This window comes from Dermacentor variabilis, chromosome 2 (assembly GCF_050947875.1).
Source record: "Dermacentor variabilis isolate Ectoservices chromosome 2, ASM5094787v1, whole genome shotgun sequence".
NCBI classification, from domain to species: Eukaryota; Metazoa; Arthropoda; class Arachnida; order Ixodida; family Ixodidae; genus Dermacentor; species Dermacentor variabilis.
The window spans coordinates 145134504-145155294 of NC_134569.1; the positions used below are offsets into that span (position 1 = coordinate 145134504).

The 20791-nt window shown below is 43.3% G+C and overlaps 1 protein-coding gene across 2 annotated transcripts in view; it reads left to right on the plus strand.

Moving 5' to 3' along the window:
- Pak (serine/threonine-protein kinase PAK 3-like protein) overlaps positions 1-20791 on the plus strand; it is a 44905-nt gene that overhangs the window by 13354 nt on the left and 10760 nt on the right. The window contains exons 4-11 of one of the 2 annotated variants that reach the window (XM_075682201.1): positions 567-833; positions 2741-2770; positions 4976-5049; positions 5977-6066; positions 12072-12164; positions 15218-15451; positions 16247-16616; positions 19657-19991. In XM_075682201.1, the coding sequence (XP_075538316.1) occupies positions 567-833; positions 2741-2770; positions 4976-5049; positions 5977-6066; positions 12072-12164; positions 15218-15451; positions 16247-16616; positions 19657-19991 (1493 nt within the window). The remainder of the gene's footprint in view (positions 1-566; positions 834-2740; positions 2771-4975; positions 5050-5976; positions 6067-12071; positions 12165-15217; positions 15452-16246; positions 16617-19656; positions 19992-20791) is intronic. The other variant, XM_075682202.1, reaches the window with a different exon arrangement.

Consider the following 20791-nt stretch of genomic DNA (forward strand, 5'->3'; position numbering starts at 1 on the left):
GACTTCAAAAAATCAATGGCTTCACACACTCTTTTATTTATTTAAATTTTTTTGGCTTAGCATCGTGCAACCATAGCTCTCGCCTTCTCTGCTTCTTAAAACTTGTCTGTTTCGTCAAAAGACAAGTCCCTCTGTCGTAACATTGGCTCCAGCCCAGGGCCTTCCTTGTTCGACAACTGTTGACACTTGATGGTGAACACATTCGGGGTCGCATTTATTAGTAACACATTGTGGGGTCCCCAGCAGTGGCTACTGTAGCTTGTGAGGTGTTGTCTGGCAATTGCATGAGCACACTGTTGCCCTGTTATCTGTACCTGAAGTGGTAGCTTACCTGTGCTCGAATTAATTCAATGCACTCATTAGCATTTGGCTATACAGATTAATGAGTAACTAGAACTTGCTGCTACTGTACAGGGGGTCATTAAAACAGTGCAAAACCAACAAATAGAGCAGGAAAAATGAAAGGATATTGTGCAGGGTGAGGTGCCTTAGCACAGCGACCAACCATAGTAGTCAAAACGGGACACTCTACTGAGACATTGTCTGCATCTCGCGTGCAATTTCAGGTGCCAAGAAAGAGCGCAAGGAGCTTGAGAAGCCCATCATCTCGCCACCGACCAACTTTGAGCACACAGTGCACGTGGGCTTTGACGCCGTGACGGGCGAATTCACAGGCATGCCGGACTCGTGGGCACGGCTGCTGCAGAACTCCAACATCACCAAGCTGGAGCAGAAGAAGAACCCGCAGGCCGTGCTGGATGTGCTCAACTGGTACGATGCCTCCACCAAGGACAAGGGGGCCTCCAAGTACATGACCATGAACCGGACGCTTGGTGAGTTGGTTGCTGTCTCTTTGTCGCATTCCCTTGTCCCCCGGGAACGGTGTAATGTGTGACTGTGCACCTTCAACTGTGCCTCTGGAGCTTATTTGCTGCCTTGTGGGTTGTTGGTTACTGCTTTCTAATTGGCTCTCAATAGCTGAACAGTCAGTTGCTATTAACTAACTTGTAAGCAAGCTATTGAAAAGATAAAAGGGTGTGAAATGAAAACTAAGAGGGTAGAGACACATAGACAAGTGTCGACGTGTTTTTGCCTTGATCTCAGTTTTCAAATCACGCTGTATTAATCAATTCAATGAATATGAACCAAGTAGCCAAAAAGATCAAGCTGGCACTTAACCATGTGTGTTCTGCTCATCGATATTGTCATGTGGTAGTGACGGTGAAGAAAGCAGCAATACGGTGGAATACAAAACTAGCTTTTATTGGGCAAACCTGTGCCCACAAGAACAGGCTACACTTATAGCACGATAGCGACGAACACGGTTGGCGATCGTCGGAAATCTGATCAGCGGGTCAAACGCGTCGGCTTTTATAGAGCAGTCGTGGAATGTTCCAGACTAATCGTTCGGACCCGCGTGCCTTCCACAAAGTCCTACACCATTCGCGTCAGGGGATGAAATCAGATAACATAACGTTCGGCAACAACAGACAGCGGATAGAAGCATCGATAACTTTCCAGAAACTTCGGATACATGCAGGTGCGTCTCACGCTGTGCGATTACATTTGTTAGGCTGCGAAACGTGGTTGCCCGATAAAGATAAGTACACGTGTCAATATGTATGAAGACTAACACTTATGGGGCACATTATATTACTACTATTTATATCTAATTACTACTTTCAGGAGCATTGGTCATGCATACGCAGTTTGCCTTCTTAGCTGTAACATTTCTACAACTAGTTTGCTCCAAAGACTACATGATCCACGAAATGAGCATTATGCTTCTCTGCTATATGCCTACTCATGTTCCTAATTTTTTAGTGTACATGGAAGGCAGTGGTAACTGTTCAGGTAGGTCGAAATGGGTTGGATGCTTGGCTTACAAAAGTCCTTGTTACGTGCAAAATGTTTTGGACGTTGCAAGCCTTGTTTAATATAAAATGTGTGCGACATTGTGCAAGATATGGAAGTAAATACGTACACCGTTTTTTAAGTCTTCAGTAAATGTACGAAGAGGCTGTCAAAACTCTCTCTGTCCAACAGCTTTTCTCTCCTGTAAGTACAATGGGTGGGTTTGGGCAATTTATTGGCTTCGCAAATTTGGGACACACTAGACCAAGCCAGTCATTTCACTGTTGAATTTGTGTCAAGGGTAGCGCAATCTGTGGAACATTCGTGGAAATTTAATGTAGGCAGTAGTGTCCTCTTAGGCACAAGCATATTGATCAATTGAAATGGGAAATGTCCCAAGGCTTGTGTGCACAAAAATGGTCAGTGTCAAAGATATTTTGACAAGAAATGAAGACGGCTTGCAAGTAGGCCTTATGTTACACTTGTCTCGTCCAGAAAGCAAGTAGTGTAGTGTGCGCAGCATTCATGTTCAACATAAATCGTTATTGGCTTTTTGCATATGCGTGTTTCTGTGAGTCAGACTGACTCATGCAAAGGGGAAGGTATAAGCTAGCAAATAAAATTGGGGCATGTTTTTTGACAAGCTTGCATCTGATTTTGCCCCTGGATTGTTGTCCCTGTGATAAGGAAAAAACATCCTGTCTGCAAGGGCATTGCTAGGTCATTGGCCTTGTGATAGTTTTGTTGTTAACTGCTGTGTTTGCAGTATTGCCCTGTCTTCTCACTGTCTTTCTCTTTCTTTTTCTAACCTATCCCTACCATCCCATCACGTTTTTTCGTTCTCGCATTTTTTACTTTCTACCTGCTTTACACTGGAACGCTCCAGCCGAGCTTGTAGAGCTGTGGCAGATCTCACGTACGTAACACTCTGGCATTGTCTCATCCCCCTCTATCTCGGCCCTCATGCATGCAAGAGCATGTAGATTCTTGTATTTATTTTGGTTGTTCTTTATCTTATGTCTTTTCTCCTGCATTTTTTTTTTTTTTGCCTTTTTCTGTAGTTGCCCTGTTCTTGCATTATTCTTATTTATTGACAGCATAGTTACCTTCACTTACTGCACGAATGCAGGTATGTCTGGCTTGCTTTTTCTTTCTTTTTAACATGGGATGCCATTTATTTTCCTTCCATCGGTGTGCTCAGTAATATCAACTAAGTGTAGTGCAGAGATATGTGTGTGGTTAAACAAATACCTTCTTGAAAACACCAATTATAATGTCTTATAAAGAAGGAATTTTAATGTGAGCATCATTTGCAGCTACAGTCAAGCCCACTTGGCACATCTTTGTGGTTTCAGTATAAAATTTGTGCAGAAACCATCGATGATGATTGTCAGTATAAGCGAAATAGCCAAACATTTCTAGAAGGCTTTTCACTTTATTAAAGAAACTGTGCACTTGACAGCATAGTGAGAATATTTGGGTAGCGAGTGTTGTTTCATTGCGTAATATTGTAGAGAACAGGGCATTTAACCAGCATATCTGTGGCAGTAACATCGGTGGGCAGCACGTGTGTCCGTAAGAGCTCAACATTCGGCGGAAATGCGGCCTGCCGCTTGGTTGCAGCAAAACACAAGCCCTTTGCATTGTGGTGAAAGTCCAACCTCCAGCCATCACCCACGAGAAATGAAACAGCCAAAGAAAGCTGTTCACTTTAATAAGTTCGTTGTAACTGGACTTGTCCACCAAACAAAATAGAAATCTTCCCTTTCAAGAATAACAATGGGATGTCTGATGGCTTATGAGATTTGTTGGGTTAATTGCGTGAATTACTTCTAACGCCGTAAGCATGGGGCAGTGTGAACTGAAGGCGATGTGATGACACAAACACTAGCATTTAGACATCAGTATATTTTTATCGTTCAAGCTCACTCCACCTGTGGATTGTTACGTGTTATCACTTTAAATTGGAAGTTAGGCAGAATGCTGGAGATTGTCATGGCCATGCTCAATTCCTCACCCTTAAAAAAGTGTGCACCTTTTGGGGCATATCTTGTCCCATAACAATAATCATTATGTGCCTTGCTTGCGTTCATTCTCTTGAAAACTCTGCTCTCGGTGCTTTCCTGTTGAGAGCGCAGTGTCACGTTGATAATATGCATGCCGTTGGAGACCTGAAATTGCCAGGCACACAGCATTAAGGAAAGGAAAGGTATGCAAGATAGATTAAGATTACTGTTGTGGGACAAGAGAAGCTCCAAAGGGCGCAAACTGTTGTCAGGGTGCTGGCCTCATTAAAGTAGTGCTTACGAAGAAAGTAGACAGACCAGTGATCACAGAGGATCGACACTTGCTTCAAAAGCAACTATAATAAAAAAGAAAGCAGCGACCCAAGGCTGCTTGATGGTGCCAGTAGACTGTGAAGAAATTTGTAAAGAATGGAGAAACGTAGAAAGGTGAAAAGAAAAAAAATGTAATGTTGTTATTGTGGAACCACTAGGCGCTGCATTGTCCAGCACGTCTGATAGGCCATGCTGAAATTCGAAACAGTTCCACAGGTAACGGCCAGTACTCCCCTGTTTGCCTAGCATTCTTTCTTGCCAATTTCCTGGTACAGATACTAGAAGCTGTTTGCATTCAAGAGTGTTGGCTAGTTTTGACAGTGCTGTACCACAGTTACCTAACGTAACCTAACTGGCGTGATGACCGAGTCATCATGGGATACCCTTTGCAGCCTTCTTTCAAAATGGGTTATTGATGAGGAGCTGTTTTTATAAATTACAGTTTAAATGTGGCGTCTATGAGTGGACTTGACTGTAGCATGAAAACCTGCTAACATTAGTGATTACACTTTACCTTATGTGCAAAATTAGACTGTAGGGTGTAGCAAACATGCTCTTAGTATAATATCCTTTTTTTTTATGGTCATATGGGTTTGGTCAGACATTCTTATTCTACTTAAATGTGGCCTGCCAATGACTTTTGAGTTTAACGAGTTGGATGGCCAAGTACGATTGCATCTTGTGGGAGTTGGACAGCATGTGTTGACGATGGTGGTGGTTCCAACCTGTTTATGGAGTAGGTGACGCGTTTCATCTGAGCACTGTATGCCTTCGACACGCAGATCCCTCTCCCCGGCCAAGCTACTTGGGAGACAAGTATGCTGTTGCAACGACGGTGATCGGATCATCCACCTCGGTGAGTTGTCAACAGGATTGTAGGTGCCCTTTTTGTTCCACAGTAAACATTCGCCGTGTGTAGATGATGAGGGGCCCAGTTGCAACGTATGCTGAATAGTAAAGGTAGTGTTGAATAATGTAATGGTAATTGAAGCTGAGGTGCGGCCTGAGAGGTGCAAACATTTGGCCTGTTTTACTTAAAGTAAGATTGCCACTGCAATGCTGACATAACAGCTGCAGTTGAGCAGCACTCAAGCGTGGCTTACTTGCGTCTTCTTTCCTGCCAATAAAGGTAGAGTGTTCCTATGACCGCAACTTCAAAGTCCTGTCTTGGTCTGTCTTTATGACAGAACCACTTATGTTTGCTTTGTAAACGCAACCTCTGTTGTGCGAAGCTGCACAAATTGTGGCATGCATGCTTGGGGTAAATCTGACAGCGGTCTTACGTGTGTTGCAGGGTCATGCTGTTGATGGTGTCTGTCAGTACTTTGACTATCTCAGTACAGCAAATCTAAAAAAATAAGCTGAGGCTTCTTATAAAAGAATAGCATTTCTAAAACGAGAGCTATCTGGCTAGACGTTATTGGAACCTTGGCCACCCTTGAGGATTTCTGTAATTGGGCAAGCACAATGTCATAAAGTTTTGTTAGAAGAAATTTCTTTTTTTTTTTTATGCAGAAGTTGCTTTTAAATCTGGACTGATGAAGCTAGGATACTTCACTGATGAATAGTAAGACTATGCACTCTTGGGCAGCAACATTGAAATATTACAATTGCTTGCACCAGTTGTCTAATGCTTGACTTGCTTTAATCTTTGTACCATGAGCATGCAGCTACATTTTGTGCTAGAGGAAAAGGGGGACAGTTTCGCAAAAGTTGAATGTCCAGAGAGGTTGCACGAAGCACAAAATTTCAGCATTTTTCTCCCCTGCCTTTTGGTGTTCAGGAGGACAGCATATCTGAGCCAGAGAATGCGCCCAAGTTTTTGTCACCCCATGAGCCCAGGAGGAATGTCTCTGAGAAAATTGTCTATAAGGTCAGTATTCTTGCTCATCTTGCACCTTTGTTTTGTCACATACCACGAGAACTTGAAACAAGCATGTGAGGTCCAAAGGGCTCGTTAAGAAGTCCTTGGAAGCACGTTACAGGGATAGCTGTTATGGGGTCACTATCTTAGTTGTTTTGATGTCCGTAGAAATTCCAAAGGGGTCTGCGAGTATTTTATAAATAAATACGAAAATTGCAGTTCTGCCTGTAATGCACAGCAGTGATGCCTTAGCTGATGCAGTATAACGTGCAGTAAGTTTTGCACTGTTTCATGTGGTAGTGATGTTACAGCGGAGAAGAATACTGTGCCTAGAGAGTGCAGTTGTGCTATTGGTGCTTGTCCTTATGTAGTGTCTGGACTCAGACAGAGGGAGGAGACCCAGGAGACACAAAGAAAAACAACTAGAGTACACAAGGACTGGGACATGTACTGAATGACAAAAGGACAACATATGGACGCGATACATATTAATACTGTTTGTACGCCTGCCAACCTTGCAGTAACTGTTCTATAGCAGGTTAGCAAGACGTGCTCAGCAAATGCAATATGTCTTATTCTTGGTTGCATTGAAGGCTCACTTATGGACTTTGTCTCAGTTGCGGGACAACCGTCTTTTAGACGGACAAAAGGAAATTAAGGAAAAACTTGGTGCTATTGAAAAACACCAAGCCGAAAGTAACTCTGCCATATCGGACCTCAACGAACGTATGACTAAATTAGAAACAACGCTTACTAAACTTGAGGAACTGCACAGCGTCATAAAGGGATGCAAACAGATTTGCGAAGTGCAGCAAGCGGAGCTAAAGGCGCTTGTAGATAAGGTTGATGACCTTGAAAACCGCAGTAGGAGGTGCAATTTAATTTTTTATGGTGTGAAAGATGATGAACACGAAACGTATGAAAAGGCTGAGGAACGTATCTTAGAAATTTGTCAGTCGAAGCTTCAATGTGAAAACGTATCAATAGAGAGAGCACATCGTCTTGGAAGGCATAATCCTAATAAAAAGCGGCCAATAATGGTCAAGTTTCTTTCGTTTAAGGAAAAGCAGGCAGTGTTATCAAGTGCGAGGAAATTAAAGGGCTCAGACATTAGTATCTCAGAGGACTTTTCTGAGAGCGTGCGCAAAAAGCGGAAACGATTGGGGGATTATGCTAAGGCGAATCAAGTGAAGACTGACAAAGTAAACCTCAAGTTCACTACTCTTTATATAAACAAGGTAAAATACGTCTATAATGAATCCCTGGACCAAGTTGTACAAGCAGACTGACAGGAACTGAAACCAGATGGGTCGGTGCTTTCTTTTCTTATTGTGATTTGCAGAAGCATAAGAAATAAAGGCGATGAATTTTCTAGCCTCGTTGATATGTCTAGACCAACTGTCGTTCTTGGATCTGAATCCTGGCTCGATGCTGACGTTGAGGATAATGAAGTATTTCCCAGGGGCTTTGTTTGTTACCGTAAGGATCGAAATCGTTTCGGGGGCGGCGTTTTTATCTTGGTGGATGCGGCAATGTGCTCCCGGGAAATTGACAGTCAATGCAGTCAAAGTGAAATGTTGTGGGTAGAGATTAGATTGAAGAACGGCAGGTCATTATCGGTATGTTAGTTCTATCGCCCACCAGGAGGCAAAGTCAGTATTCTAGGTGAGCTTACCGCCGCAGTGGAAACAGTGAGCACCGATTATCTAGTTATAGGCGGTGATTTTAAACTTCCAGAAATCAATTGGTCTCTGGCAGATCCCAGTTCCAGCGCTTGCAGCCAGTCAAGTAAAGAAATGTTGAAGATATGTCGCCTCTTCGAGCTAACACAACTAGTTCTAGAGCCCACACGAGCAAAAAATGTTTTAGATTTATTTTTCACTAACACGCCAGAGGCGGTGCGTTCTGCAGTAGAGCTGCCGAGCATAAGCGACCACCAAGCCGTATTGTGTGATATGAATTTGCGGTATGCGAGAGCTGCTAACAGCGGTCCACGGCGTATCTATAGCTATCAAAAAGCACGTGTCAGTGAAATGACCCTGGCTCTAGATTCCTACTATGATGTATTTGAGACACAGGCTGAATTCATGAATATGGAAGAATTATGGGAAGTATTTAAGAACAAGTTGCTCGAGATGCATGAAAGATATGTCCCATCATGGGTTATGACGGCGCGGCGCAGCAAAAGTAAGCCGTGGTGTTCTAGACAGGTGAAATGCAAGGCCAGGCAGAGGGCTCACGTTTACGCTGCCTATAAGAAAAACCCTTCGTTGAAGCTTAAAGATAAACTCAAAAACAAAACTGAAGAGATGAAGGTAGCTATGCAGACAGCCAAAGATAAATACTTTAGCACGTTCCACCTGCGTATACAGAAAAGACCGAAAGAATTGTGGCAATTCTTTAAAATGAACAGTAAAGATGTATTATCAATACCTGCTCTTGATAGCGACGGTGCTACCATCTATAACGACATTGAAAAAGCCGAGTGCTTTATCTCGTTTTTCAGTTCTGTGTATGCTGCTCGTGTTGACACTCAAAACACTGTGGCGCGATCCACCCAAGTGGTGGGTGAGCCCATGGACGATATCGTGATCGACCAACGAGGAATAGAGGCAGCTCTCAGAACATTGAATCCGTCTAAAGCAACTGGTCCTGACGCTTTGTCACCAGCACTGCTTTCTTTGTGCCCACGGGAGGTGTCCAAATATCTGTGTGTAATCTTTACTAAATCTTTACTAGAAATATCTTTACCAGATGACTGGAAACTTGCCAGTGTCGTCCCTGTGCATAAAGGTGGACCGCGAAGTAGTGTTTTGAATTACCGGCCTATCTCGCTTACTAGCGTTTCATGTAAGATACTTGAGCATGTGCTTTACAGTAATGTTATGAGCCACATGAACATGCACTCTTTGCTCAGCCCCCAGCAGCATGGATTTCGCAGTGGATTTTCCTGTACAACACAGTTGCTTGAGCTGACGAATGATTTAGCAGGAGCTTTGGACAAGGGTTTTTCTGTTGACTGTTTGTTTATAGATTTTAAGAAGGCATTCGATGTTGTCCCTCACTCTTTACTTATAGAAAAATTAGAAATATATAATATAAACAGTACGGTTGTTAACTGGATAAAAGAATACTTAAATTTAAGAAAACAAGAAGTGGTGCTTAATGGCAAAACATCCCGTGAAGTTGATGTGTCCTCTGGAGTGCCCCAAGGTTCAGTCATAGGACCACTTTTATTTCTTATTTATATAAATTATATTTGCTCCGGTATTTCATCGTAAATCAGGCTATTTGCCAATGATTGTGTTTTGTACAGGACTGTTCATACTACCCATGACTGCAATGTTTTACAAAATGACCTGTACAAGATAAATGAGTGGTGCAACAAGTGGCATATGCACATTAACATGAAAAAAACCGTTCATATGCATTTCTCGAGGAAAAGAATCCCTCATGTCTTCTGTTACTCTTTAAATTCAACCGTGATAATATCGGTTCAGGAGCACAAACATCTCGGCGTTTATTTCACACCTGTTCTTTCTTGGAGCCATCACATTGATCATATCACAAGTAAAGCATGCCGCATTCTAGGTTTCCTGCGCAGAAATGCAAAAAAGTTGCCACTGGAGACAAAGGTGTCATTGTACAAATCAAATGTCCGATCTGTTCTGGATTATGCGTGTGCTGTGTGGGATCCGTGGACGGCACGTGACGTCAACAGTTTAGAAAGAATTCAAAGTATAGCCGTTCGTTTTGTATATTCAAACTACACTAGGAATTTCAGTGTTTCAAGAGCAAAAGAAAGCCTCAGTTGGGAGCCACTTCAGCAACGCAGGAAATATCTCAGACTGAAACTCTTTCATAACATATTCCACTCTCGAACAGGTATAAATCCCGGGAAATATTTTTCCAAGCCTGATTACGTTTCTCAACGGCTGGACCATGAAAATAAGGTTAAAGAAATAGCCTGCAAAACTGAAGCGTTTAAAATGTCATTTTTCCCCAGAACCATAAGCCAATAGAACAAGCTACCATCCGATGTTGCAATGATTCTATCAAATGATGTATTTTCAAACTGTATACGCCCACTGAAGTAAGATAGTGTTTTTGTGTGTATGTGCGAGTATGACAGCATTCAGGGTATATGTTATGTTTTGCCTGCTTTATTTATTGGTTCTTTGTTTCCTTTTCCCCCTTGCTGTAATGCCTACGGGCGCTGTGGGTATTGTGATAAATAAATAAAACGACGGCAAGGATTCTACGCTGTCATCCAAGCAGTTCCATGGGAAGTCATTGGCCATCAATAAATAGCTCCTCGCTGTTTCTATGTGTGGTCAGTAGCACAAGCTTTGGCAGTGTAGTAGCAGTGCCAAGCTGTCCAGTGAAAAGGCCTGGTGGCCTGGAGAATGGCTGGGCATGGCCCAACACAACAGCGAGGAGTCAGAGGGTCAGTTCTGGGGAGGTCTGATAATGCCCACATCAATTTTGTTGCGATACTGTACTACACAGTTATTAAGCCACGTAGGATGTTACTTTAACCTTGTCCAAAGCCAGATTTAGCGGGGCTATTTTAAGAAGAAAAGGTATTTACATGCTAATGCCTTAGGTGGTGCTACACAACATGTAACAGGACAGCAGGCCTTGGACACGAGCATGGTCCAAAAATGTCAGTGGCCCGAATGCTTTGGAAGTGAGCTGGTAGGTCGTGGACATGAGCATAGCTGCGATTTTTCAGGCGCGTTAATTGCCAAGAATGTCTGGTGGCAGATGTACAGTGGCCACTGGGGTCGTCTCTTTGGGTCTGATTGTGTGTTTGTTATCACTGAATCCCTGCACCTTGTGGCAACCTTGTGCTCACAGATCATGTAGCTGTAGTACAGCTAACATGTGGCTCATACCCATATGGAGTATTGGCCAAGAAATGGGTGGATTATTCCAAGTTATAATTAGTATAGCTAGTTTTCAGGACTGCTATAGAGTAAATGCTGTTGAAAGTTAAAATCATGTACTGTGCTCTGCATGGCACAAGTGCTTTAAAATCTTTCATTCGAACAATCAAGGTGCTTGGAAAATTGAAAACTTCATTGCTCTGTGATGTTTCTTTGTCATAATGGACAAGTAATAAAATAATTCAAACGAAGCCAGCGGTAAGAAGGGAAAGGCAGGAGAGGTAAGAGGAGGAAGAAAAAAAAAAACGGCCTGCTCATCCCGACGTGGGAGCGGCCCGTAGCGGCTCCTTCCTCGTAAGGGCGTTTCGGAGTCGCTCCTCAGGACCTAAGTAAAGGTCATTGCCTGCCTGCCTGCCTCTCCACTTTTCACCCTTAGGGAGCGTCACTTCCATAAAGACTAATTTGTCTTTTTCTTCTCGAAAGGAGCTTGCTCACAGGAAGCTGTGAATGTTTACTTGAACTGACACCATGTGAAGCAGTGCAAGACTTACTGTGCTTTATATTTCACCAGCTACCGTGTAATTGTTTTGCATTACAGTCAAGACTGCAATTTTTTTTAATGTCCTTGCTTCATGCAAAAATTTAAGGCCTTGGTACTGTATGAAGGGTGTTCTGGTTTCCAGCTCTCAGGACTCTTGCTTGCATAGCTTGCATAGCTTGTATAGCTTGCACCAACTTACTAGAAACCTTAGAGACATGGATACACCTGCCACATGTTTTGATACTGCATAAGTGCATTGCCTGTTCTATTGTGGGCAAATGAAATGTGAACAGGAAAGGATAGATTTAGTTGGAACACTTTTGAGTAACAACTTACCAATGCTATTTTTCACAGCCTGGTAACCCTTTGCCAAAGATGATGAGGTCCTTTCAAACTACTAAGTGTAATATCTGAAACCAGACCGACGTCACACAAAGTGGCAAAAGAGGATGCAAAAGAATGAAATTTAGTTACCTCTTACTTGTTCGTACTTCATTTATCTGCAATAGTACATCAAATATTATATTGTGTTTAGAGCTTTCAGCTTTGATAACAGCCTCGAGTACTACTTTGGCTCCTCGCAGTCCCAGCAAGAACCCTCATCTCCCGAGGAAGAAGAAGATGAGCCAGGCCCGCCGCCCCCTATTGCCACCCGGCCAGACAAGACCAAGTCCATTGTAAGTCATTCCAAGCTTCTGTGCACATGACTTTGTGACCCTTCAATCGTCGTAGAGTGTATGCTGGTTCAGCTCATTCATGCAACATGTGACTGACTAAGGTGAAAAAAAAATAATCGCGAAGGCCATTATCATGGAAAGGAACATAACAGCAGCACTACATCTGAACTGGCTGGTTATCCAAACCACAGAAAAACACACTAAACAGGATGCATAGCAATCTGAAAATTGTGTATTCTTGAACCTTGGGTCGAATACTCAAGCATATAGTATAGTTCATTTGCGTTATTTCGACACTGACGGGACTGGCAAAACTGATTGAATTATTCAGTGAGTATAATTAAAGATGATGCAGAAAAAACACCAAAACACATCACTGATTCATTTGGTAGTATTTTCCAGATTCTAACATGCCCCAAAATCAAATGTGCGCCTGATTGCTGTGTGTCCGAAGTAGAACACTTTCATAGAAATGACAATAAAATTCCTAAACAAAGTAGAAATCTAATGGGCACCTGAATTTTTAGCAAGAAACATGGTCAAGGGTCCAATGTGTATTGCTCAATGGTGGCCGGGTGTTTCCTAAAGTCAGCTTCTCCGCATGGCCTTTTTAAAGTTAGCTTTGCCGCACTACATTACTATTGTGCAGTAAAGCATACAAACGCCTCAAAGGCGGTTTTTGTTTCGTATTTGATTGCGCAGCACAGATAATTGTCTGCCCAATTTTCTTGAAAAAAAAAGCAACTTATAAATATGAAAGGCGCGTGTTAGAATGGGGTAAATACCGTAATCAGAGCTAGGAAATCTTCCTGGGCAGGCTGGAAATAGGCATTTTCGATGGTAGGTGATGTATGTTCAACGCATTCATTGTCTCCTAAGCTTCGCTGAGACAGAGGCTGCCACTGAATGGGTCGCCAAAGAGGTCAAGCGCGTGTGTGCTGACTGTTCAAGTTGTAATTATCCTGCAAAGGCCAATTTTAGAACCTAATGAACAAAACTTTGGGCCCATTATACTGTATAGGTGTAGGCCAGTATCAGATTAAGTGAATTCAATTTAACAGATGTCGAATTAACGGAAGTCTACTGTATAAGCAAATCATGTGGTCTTTGTAAACGAGGGGCTCGTACTGATTCAAAAAAGTATTGCTTTATGAGATAGGCCGTGCCCTGTTGATGATTTTACCTGACTAGACGATGTTGCATTGAACTCTTGAAATGCACCACTTCAACTCAGTGAGCTCATGCTGTATTCTCTACAGCACCCAGTACATTGTTCAGGGTGTCTACCAACCGGGAAAACCGGGAATTCTCAGGGATTTTGAGTAGTCTGGAAAAAGTCAGGGAAAACTCAGGGAATTTGGGCCTCTATCAGGGAAAATTAGCAGCAATGTTATTGAAAGGGTCGAAAGTCGCGGTAATGCTGGATCGAGTAACAGACAGGAATCGTAATGAATCGTCTTTGATACCCTTTCGTCGGCAGGAGGAGTTGCCTGTGTACAGTCAACGAGCGACTTTTCCGCATTCCCGATAATTTGGACGGCTTCGCGGCCCAGCCACGTACCCCATAGGGTCAACGTATAAAAACGTGTGAAATTACCGACGCAAGAACGCTTCGCCGTCCGAATTTCCGGACGTTTTGCCGTGACCGCAGGTCCGAAGCGGCAATAATCAAAGGCACCACCACTACCGTTTTTGATTACCTCGCCACCTCGAACCGGCACTCTCGCACGCAGATCCGCTGGCAGCCATTGCCACCACTGCGGCAACGCTAGGCCTAGCTGCTTCGACGTTCGCTATGAAGCTTCTTGCCGTTGGGTGCCGAGTTCTTTATTGAAAGAATTAGCTGCTGTCAGCAATGGCACGGACTCCGCCTTTGTGGTCCTCGCGATTGGCTTAGAAACTTGGAAAACACGATGCGTTGCATAATGCTGGTTCCTGAAAGTCAGCTTTGCCTCCCTACAGAAACGTTACTTGGTGAAGCTTACGCAAAAGTATTGCAGTGAAGCATAACAAGCGCATGGGAAGGGGCCACGGAACACAGTATGTATTCCTTAATTATACACGCAGGCACCCGGTATTTCCTGTCACAGTATGAGCGCCGATATGCCTAATATGTGTACCGACAGGCCTTCAGAGCGTTTCCGAACGTGCCTGTGGTGGTTTGAGCCCCTAAGGGCAGTAAATGACACGGATTTATTTTTTTCCAACTGGCCGATTTTTCGGACGTTTCCGCGGCCCCTAGGGAGTTCGAAAAATCGGTCGTGGACTGTGCAGCTGACCAAGATGCTTCAAATGGTCCTTGGGGCGAACGAGTGGCGGAAGGTGGACAAGAGAAATGGCCTATGCATTGAGGAATAAACGGGAATGGAAGCTTGCTGCCGCCATTTTGAAAGAGCTTGAGCTCAAAAAATAAAGTTTTGGCTGATGCCGAGATGCAGGTGTCCCTCATCTAAACCAAAATAAACTCTTTAAAGCAGTGAAACACAACACTCGGGCGTCGTGCGCGGGTTGAGAGTATGTCAGGACAGTTGAGGTTTACGAGCTGTTGAGAGAGAATCTCAATTGTGACAGAGTTCGGGCCTCATCCCACTGAGGTTGCTATCAGTTGATAGAAATATAAAAATATTTGCTTCTATATGCATCTCCTTTTTATTCGTATTGGATAATGTCCAACCACATTTGCAATTTTTTTCGAAGACACTTTATTTGCTGTGCATTTACTAACCCATGTCTTCTGTTCTCCGTTTGAATAACATAAACACTGCTCCTTAGTATTCAAATTGGGTTAAGTCACATTTTTATTGTTTTCATGTGCTTACTAGAGAGTGACAGCATCAGGCGATATGGTTTCAGTCCGTCTTGACATAAAACATAGTTCTGCATCACTCCAGGAAAGTTGCAATGGCACTCAGGGAAAACCTGGAAAACTCAGGGAATTTGGAAATGTCAACTTGGTAGACACCCTGATTGTTGCCATTGGATTTTCACTCCATTGTTACTCCCTTACTACCACTGGAACCTAACAGGATTGCCGTTACATTTTCTAAATGCAGTACACAAAGCCCATTGAGGAGGAGAACAAGAATGGGGCGGCTTTTGGCTATGACGTACGCGACATTGCCAACAACAACAGCACGGCTGCTGCACCAGGTGCGGTGACACGACCCCGCAAGAAGAAGATGACCGACGACGAGATTATGGAGAAGCTGCGCAGCATCGTGTCCGTAGGCGACCCCAACCGCAAATACACCAAAATGGAGAAAATCGGGCAGGGCGCCTCGGGCACGGTAAGTGTCCAGATAAATTGCTTTCATCCAGTGTGGCATGGAGCGGCAGACGGATGCATGCGGCGTTAACAGTGAATTATGTCAGTCGTGGGATCACTCCATTCACTATACTGCTTGTTTTGATATCCTTAATGTATGATTGATAGCCTGCATTCTCAAAGTATTTATGTGGGCATTTAAATTATGTATACTTAAGGGTGTGAAAATATCAAATTTTCAATTTTGAAGCTAATTCAAATGATGAAAACCAAGTTGCAAATTGAATCGAATCAAATCTAAAAAATATTTTTTGAATATTTTTCAAGTACAAGTACTGTTGGATGTCTTAAAGTTGCAGTAGCTGGCCATGTCCCTAGCAATTGTGATGCATTTATGGGCTTATCATATTGATGGCAGAGGGGGCAGCTAATGGCCTATTTGTTGGTTTCACCAGCACTGCTGTTTCGCTTTAAGTGAATGTCTCAGAATTGAGAGGGCCCAGGTTTTATGCCTGCCAATCCATTTAATTATCTATAGTGGTGCTTACAGAAAAGTTAGCATCACTTCGCTTATTAGTTAAGGTAACAGTCAGTGACACTAATTGAGTGCATCCTTCATACGCCGCTCAAATTCGTCAGCATCTTCATTTAAGTTTCTTGTAACTATTGAATGTTAAAACCTTCATAGGCTGTACTTTCATTGCTTATGCAATTACCCATACCCCTGTCTTGTAAACTAGGCCTTCTATCATCATTGGCATCTCCCTATGATTGATGTGGATGCTTTACAGGGTTTCATGCATGCATTGTCTTACAGGTGTTCACGGCAATCGAGACGTCGACAGGTGCGGAAGTGGCCATCAAGCAGATGAATCTGTCGCAGCAGCCAAAGAAGGAGCTCATCATCAACGAGATACTGGTGATGCGCGAGAACAAGCATCCAAACGTGGTCAACTATCTAGACAGCTATCTGGTAGGTGACGGTGAACTCTGGGTTGTCATGGAGTACCTGGCGGGGGGATCGCTGACGGACGTCGTCACCGAGACGTGCATGGATGAGGGCCAGATTGCAGCCGTCTGCCGCGAGGTGCTGCAAGCGCTCGAGTTCCTGCACCGCAACCACGTCATCCACCGCGACATCAAGAGCGACAATATCCTACTTGGCATGGATGGCAGTGTCAAGCTGAGTGAGTTCTCTGCCTCACTTGTTTGGTCTTGAATGCAAATCAACAGCAGAGCAAGCTAAAAAAGCAGAGCAGAAGAGATAAAAAGAAAAACATACCACTGGTAGCAAACTAGACTCATTTGCATTTGCATTTCTATCACCTTCCACTGTTCTTTAGGCAACTTGTTCTGATGTCAAGCTGTATCATATGACTCAAGAGTTTAACAACAAAATGGGAAAATGAGATGCACGTAGATAGCAGACATATTGACATGTCACTAATTACAGGTAAGCCTAGAACCATAGTTAAAACTCCATTGTTACGAGATATTTGCAGTCAAAAGAGGAAGACAATGTACTAAGTGTGCTTGCTGCAGTGCAATTTTAAGGCCGTTGTGTTGCTTGACTCTGAACAAATGTGGGAAACAGAAAGACCCCTACGTGAGGAAGCAAAATGGCCTGGCAGCCCTACCACCCTACCGAGCACTGAAAATTGTGGAAAAACCCTATGTGTAAGGTAATTACACTATGGCTGGCAACACTGGTGTGTGCTGTGCAGTTCAACACACAGTGTGTGTTACAACGAATTCATTGGTTATGTAAAATGTGGTCATTATATCAGTAGTTTGTTATATGTTGTCTAGCCCTTCAAAACGTACAGAAATTAGCAACACCATTGTTCTGACAGCACACTAATCACTAAGCGCTAACAACCCTTTCCGAAATAAGACAAGCCTTTTCGCTTCACGAAGCAACGAAGCCTGCTGCGAGGTTACGAGCATATTGAACTGCGTTTTCAATGAATTGAGTCTGCCGTTACCAGAACTTGTGCATGATGCTGGGCCTCCAGAATGTCTTTAAGTTCAATATAAGCAGTGTAGCGATCACAAAACATAGTTTCCAGTTCGACATTTGAAAGTCAACAGGTGCACCATTTTACTTTCTGTTAGCCAAAGCCCTGCTCGACAGAAGTGAATAGGAATTCACTTTCGTATAATTTACCTAATCGTTTTCAAATGTAGCACTAAAGTTTAGCTAAGGTTTGTTAATTTTGCAACCCAAGGCAGTAGTAAAGCATATTTGCACAGAGTTTCTAAGTTCACTTCACTTGTTCACAATTACAACTAAAATGGTGATGCACTCTCTCTTTCTTTTTTTTTTTTTTTTCCAGTAGTGGCCAGAGAACAATTTAATTTCTTCCAAAGACTGCCATAAGTCGAGGGGGCACATTTCCACATAACTTCTTGGAAAAAAAGCACGACCTATGTTTCAGTTTTTATGGCGCTGTAAATATTTGTTTCAAAAATCCTGCTAATTTGTGCACAGCGTCAATGTAAAAACGAAATCCATCGTCGTAGTTCTTTCAAAACGTCTTCTGATTTCAATCATCTCTCATTTCAAGACTGTGAGCACAGTCGCCATTTTTCTTTGAGAGTGTGTAATTACATTACAATTGGTGGGACTTAGGGGATTCTGGGTACAAGAACAGAACATTTTATTGGCGGGGAGCGAAAACTATTTTGGCGTGTGTGCCGCCCTTCTGCAAAGGTCTCGCAGTGGCTGCGAATCAGCCACACGAGGCTGAGCACGCCGAGAGCCGTGAAGTTATGTTTTCTCTGTCACTTCGATGTAAAAGTAAGAAAGGTTGAATATCATCGCAATTTGTTATCAGCAATGATGTAAACGAAGTGTCGACAAACCGGGATTTTCAGATAATGGCGTAGTAACAGCACACCCTTTGCACATCAGTGTGCGACGCATTCGTGGCGACTCAGGTCACGTGAGCATCAACAGCAGCAATATCAACGCTTCAGCTGCAGGATTCAATAAGCAGTATATGCACTTCCCATGATTGTCTCAAGCGAAAGCAGAGGGGGAGGGTAGGTGGAGAACAGCTTCGAAGGAGGTCGCCTCGTGTAAGCAGACTGCCTCGTGCTCCCTCCGAGTTCTATCTTTTCGTCACTGCCGTACTGCTTCTAATGAAGTTGCTGTGAATTACGGTGCACACCCGGCTAGGACAGGAAATGATAAAGGCATGCGCTGACTTCCAACTGTGTGTTTTATTTCCTGCAAGCAACATATACATGCACACATTAAATACATAATCATGGAAAAATGATACAACCTAATCCTGATAATCAGTGTGTGACTATGTGCTGGCTGGGAAGCACCCTAAGTGGGCACCTCGCTTTCTGTGCATCCTAGATATATATGGTACCCACGGGAAATAGAAACATAGTTGGGAGTTGATGCTTGTCCTCGTCATTCCCTGTCCTTGTCTCGGTTTGCGCTGTAATTCAGAATAACGTGGAGCGCCAACTTGCACACTCTCAAATCCTAAAGAAGTGCTTGAAAAGTGAGGGACCTTGCTTGCTGCTTCCCAAATTTGTGCACGGCGCACCCTCACCTAAGATGTTGCATCTTCGTTGCGGTTGGACTGGAGCGGCACGTTGCACGCTCCTTTTGTGCTTCAGAAGGCCTGTCTTGATGTTTTTTTCCAGTTGCCTGCTCCATATTTTTACCGTTACCATGTTTGCAGTGTTTGTTGTAACAGTGGGTACTTTAATTTAAAAGATGTTTGTTATATCTGGATGCAGAGTGAATGGGTTGAGTAGGAGAATTGTAAGTGCACTGAAATGTTCTTATAGCCAATAGATTGTTAAATCGGAATCGTTATAACTGGATTCGACTGTATTGTGTAAATCTTCGCTAGTGAATAGGTTGAGTAGGAGAATCGTAAGTGCACTGAAATGTTGTTATAATCGATAGATTATTATATCTGGGATCGTTATAAGTGGGTTCGACTGTATTGTGTAAATCTTCGCTATTGTATGTTTTGCACCATATTTGCATGCTTTTCTGGGAAGTGGAACTTGCTAGGCTCTTGAGAGACGTGCAGCTGGAGTTTGCCGTGAAATTGCACTGCAATAAGGTTTTGTGTTGCATTCATGATGGCTAAGTACTTCCGTGCAAAAGGTGCAAATGTACATTGCTTTTGGCACATGGCCTTTTTCCGTATCCTTTTGCTGCCCTTGTTGAAACGCTTTACCCCGCGTGCGCAGCGGACTTTGGGTTCTGCGCACAGATCTCGCCGGAGCAGAGCAAGCGCACCACGATGGTGGGCACACCGTACTGGATGGCTCCAGAGGTGGTGACACGAAAGCAGTATGGCCCTAAGGTGGATGTCTGGTCGCTGGGTGTTATGGCCATTGAGATGGTCGAAGGGGAGCCCCCCTATCTCAATGAGAACCCCCTGCGCGCCCTCTACCTCATCGCCACCAATGGCAAGCCTGAGATCAAGGAGCGTGAGAAGCTCAGCGCCGTCTTCCAGGACATGCTTGATCGCTGCCTTGAGGTTGACGTCGACCGACGATACTCGGCTGCTGAGCTGCTCAAGGTGCATATGGTTTCTCTTTTCTCAAAAGTTAACAGGACTGGCTCCCTCTTTCCTGCCCTGTTATCTACAGCCTTACCATCGCACAATAAATTGGCGAAAGAAAGGGAAAATGTGAAATATATTTGAATATTTATTAGTCCTAAACTGCCTTGTCTGAAAGTTAAGCTGCTGCACAGAGAGACAAAGCTGAAAGAACAGTTCCAAGCACAATGCGGCCATTACTGTTTATGATTTCTTCTGTTTCTTTTCCGTCTTTGTGACTTTTCACCTCGCAGGTTAATTTTCACTCGTGAATCGCTATCCATTATGGCTGTACTGACCTACAAGGGCATGAAAATAATGAAAGCAGACTAAATTTAGAAAAACCATATATATATATTTATGTAACAATTGAGTCAACCTTAAAGGGACCAACAACCGTCCAAGATGTGTCATGAGATTATTGTCCCTATGAATTGTGACTGACAATGTTGGGTACAAGCGTACTTTTATCCCTAAAATAAGAAATTCTATTTTTAAATTGGCACTGAAACTCATGCAAACATGACATGGAAACGACTCTATGGAGAAACATTGTCATTAAGCCCACGAAAACAGTGTCCAATTCTAAATAAATGTACAGACCTCTGTTTCTTGCAAATACAATATCTACAAATGCACAAGAATGCGTATTTCCTATTCTTCTAAATTGTGTACATTTATCTGTGTACTTGCAATCTGCAAATGATAATACGAGTTGTCTCGTCCACATCGACTAGTGTGTGGTGTGGGTACTGCATGCATCATTTAGTTGTAGCTTT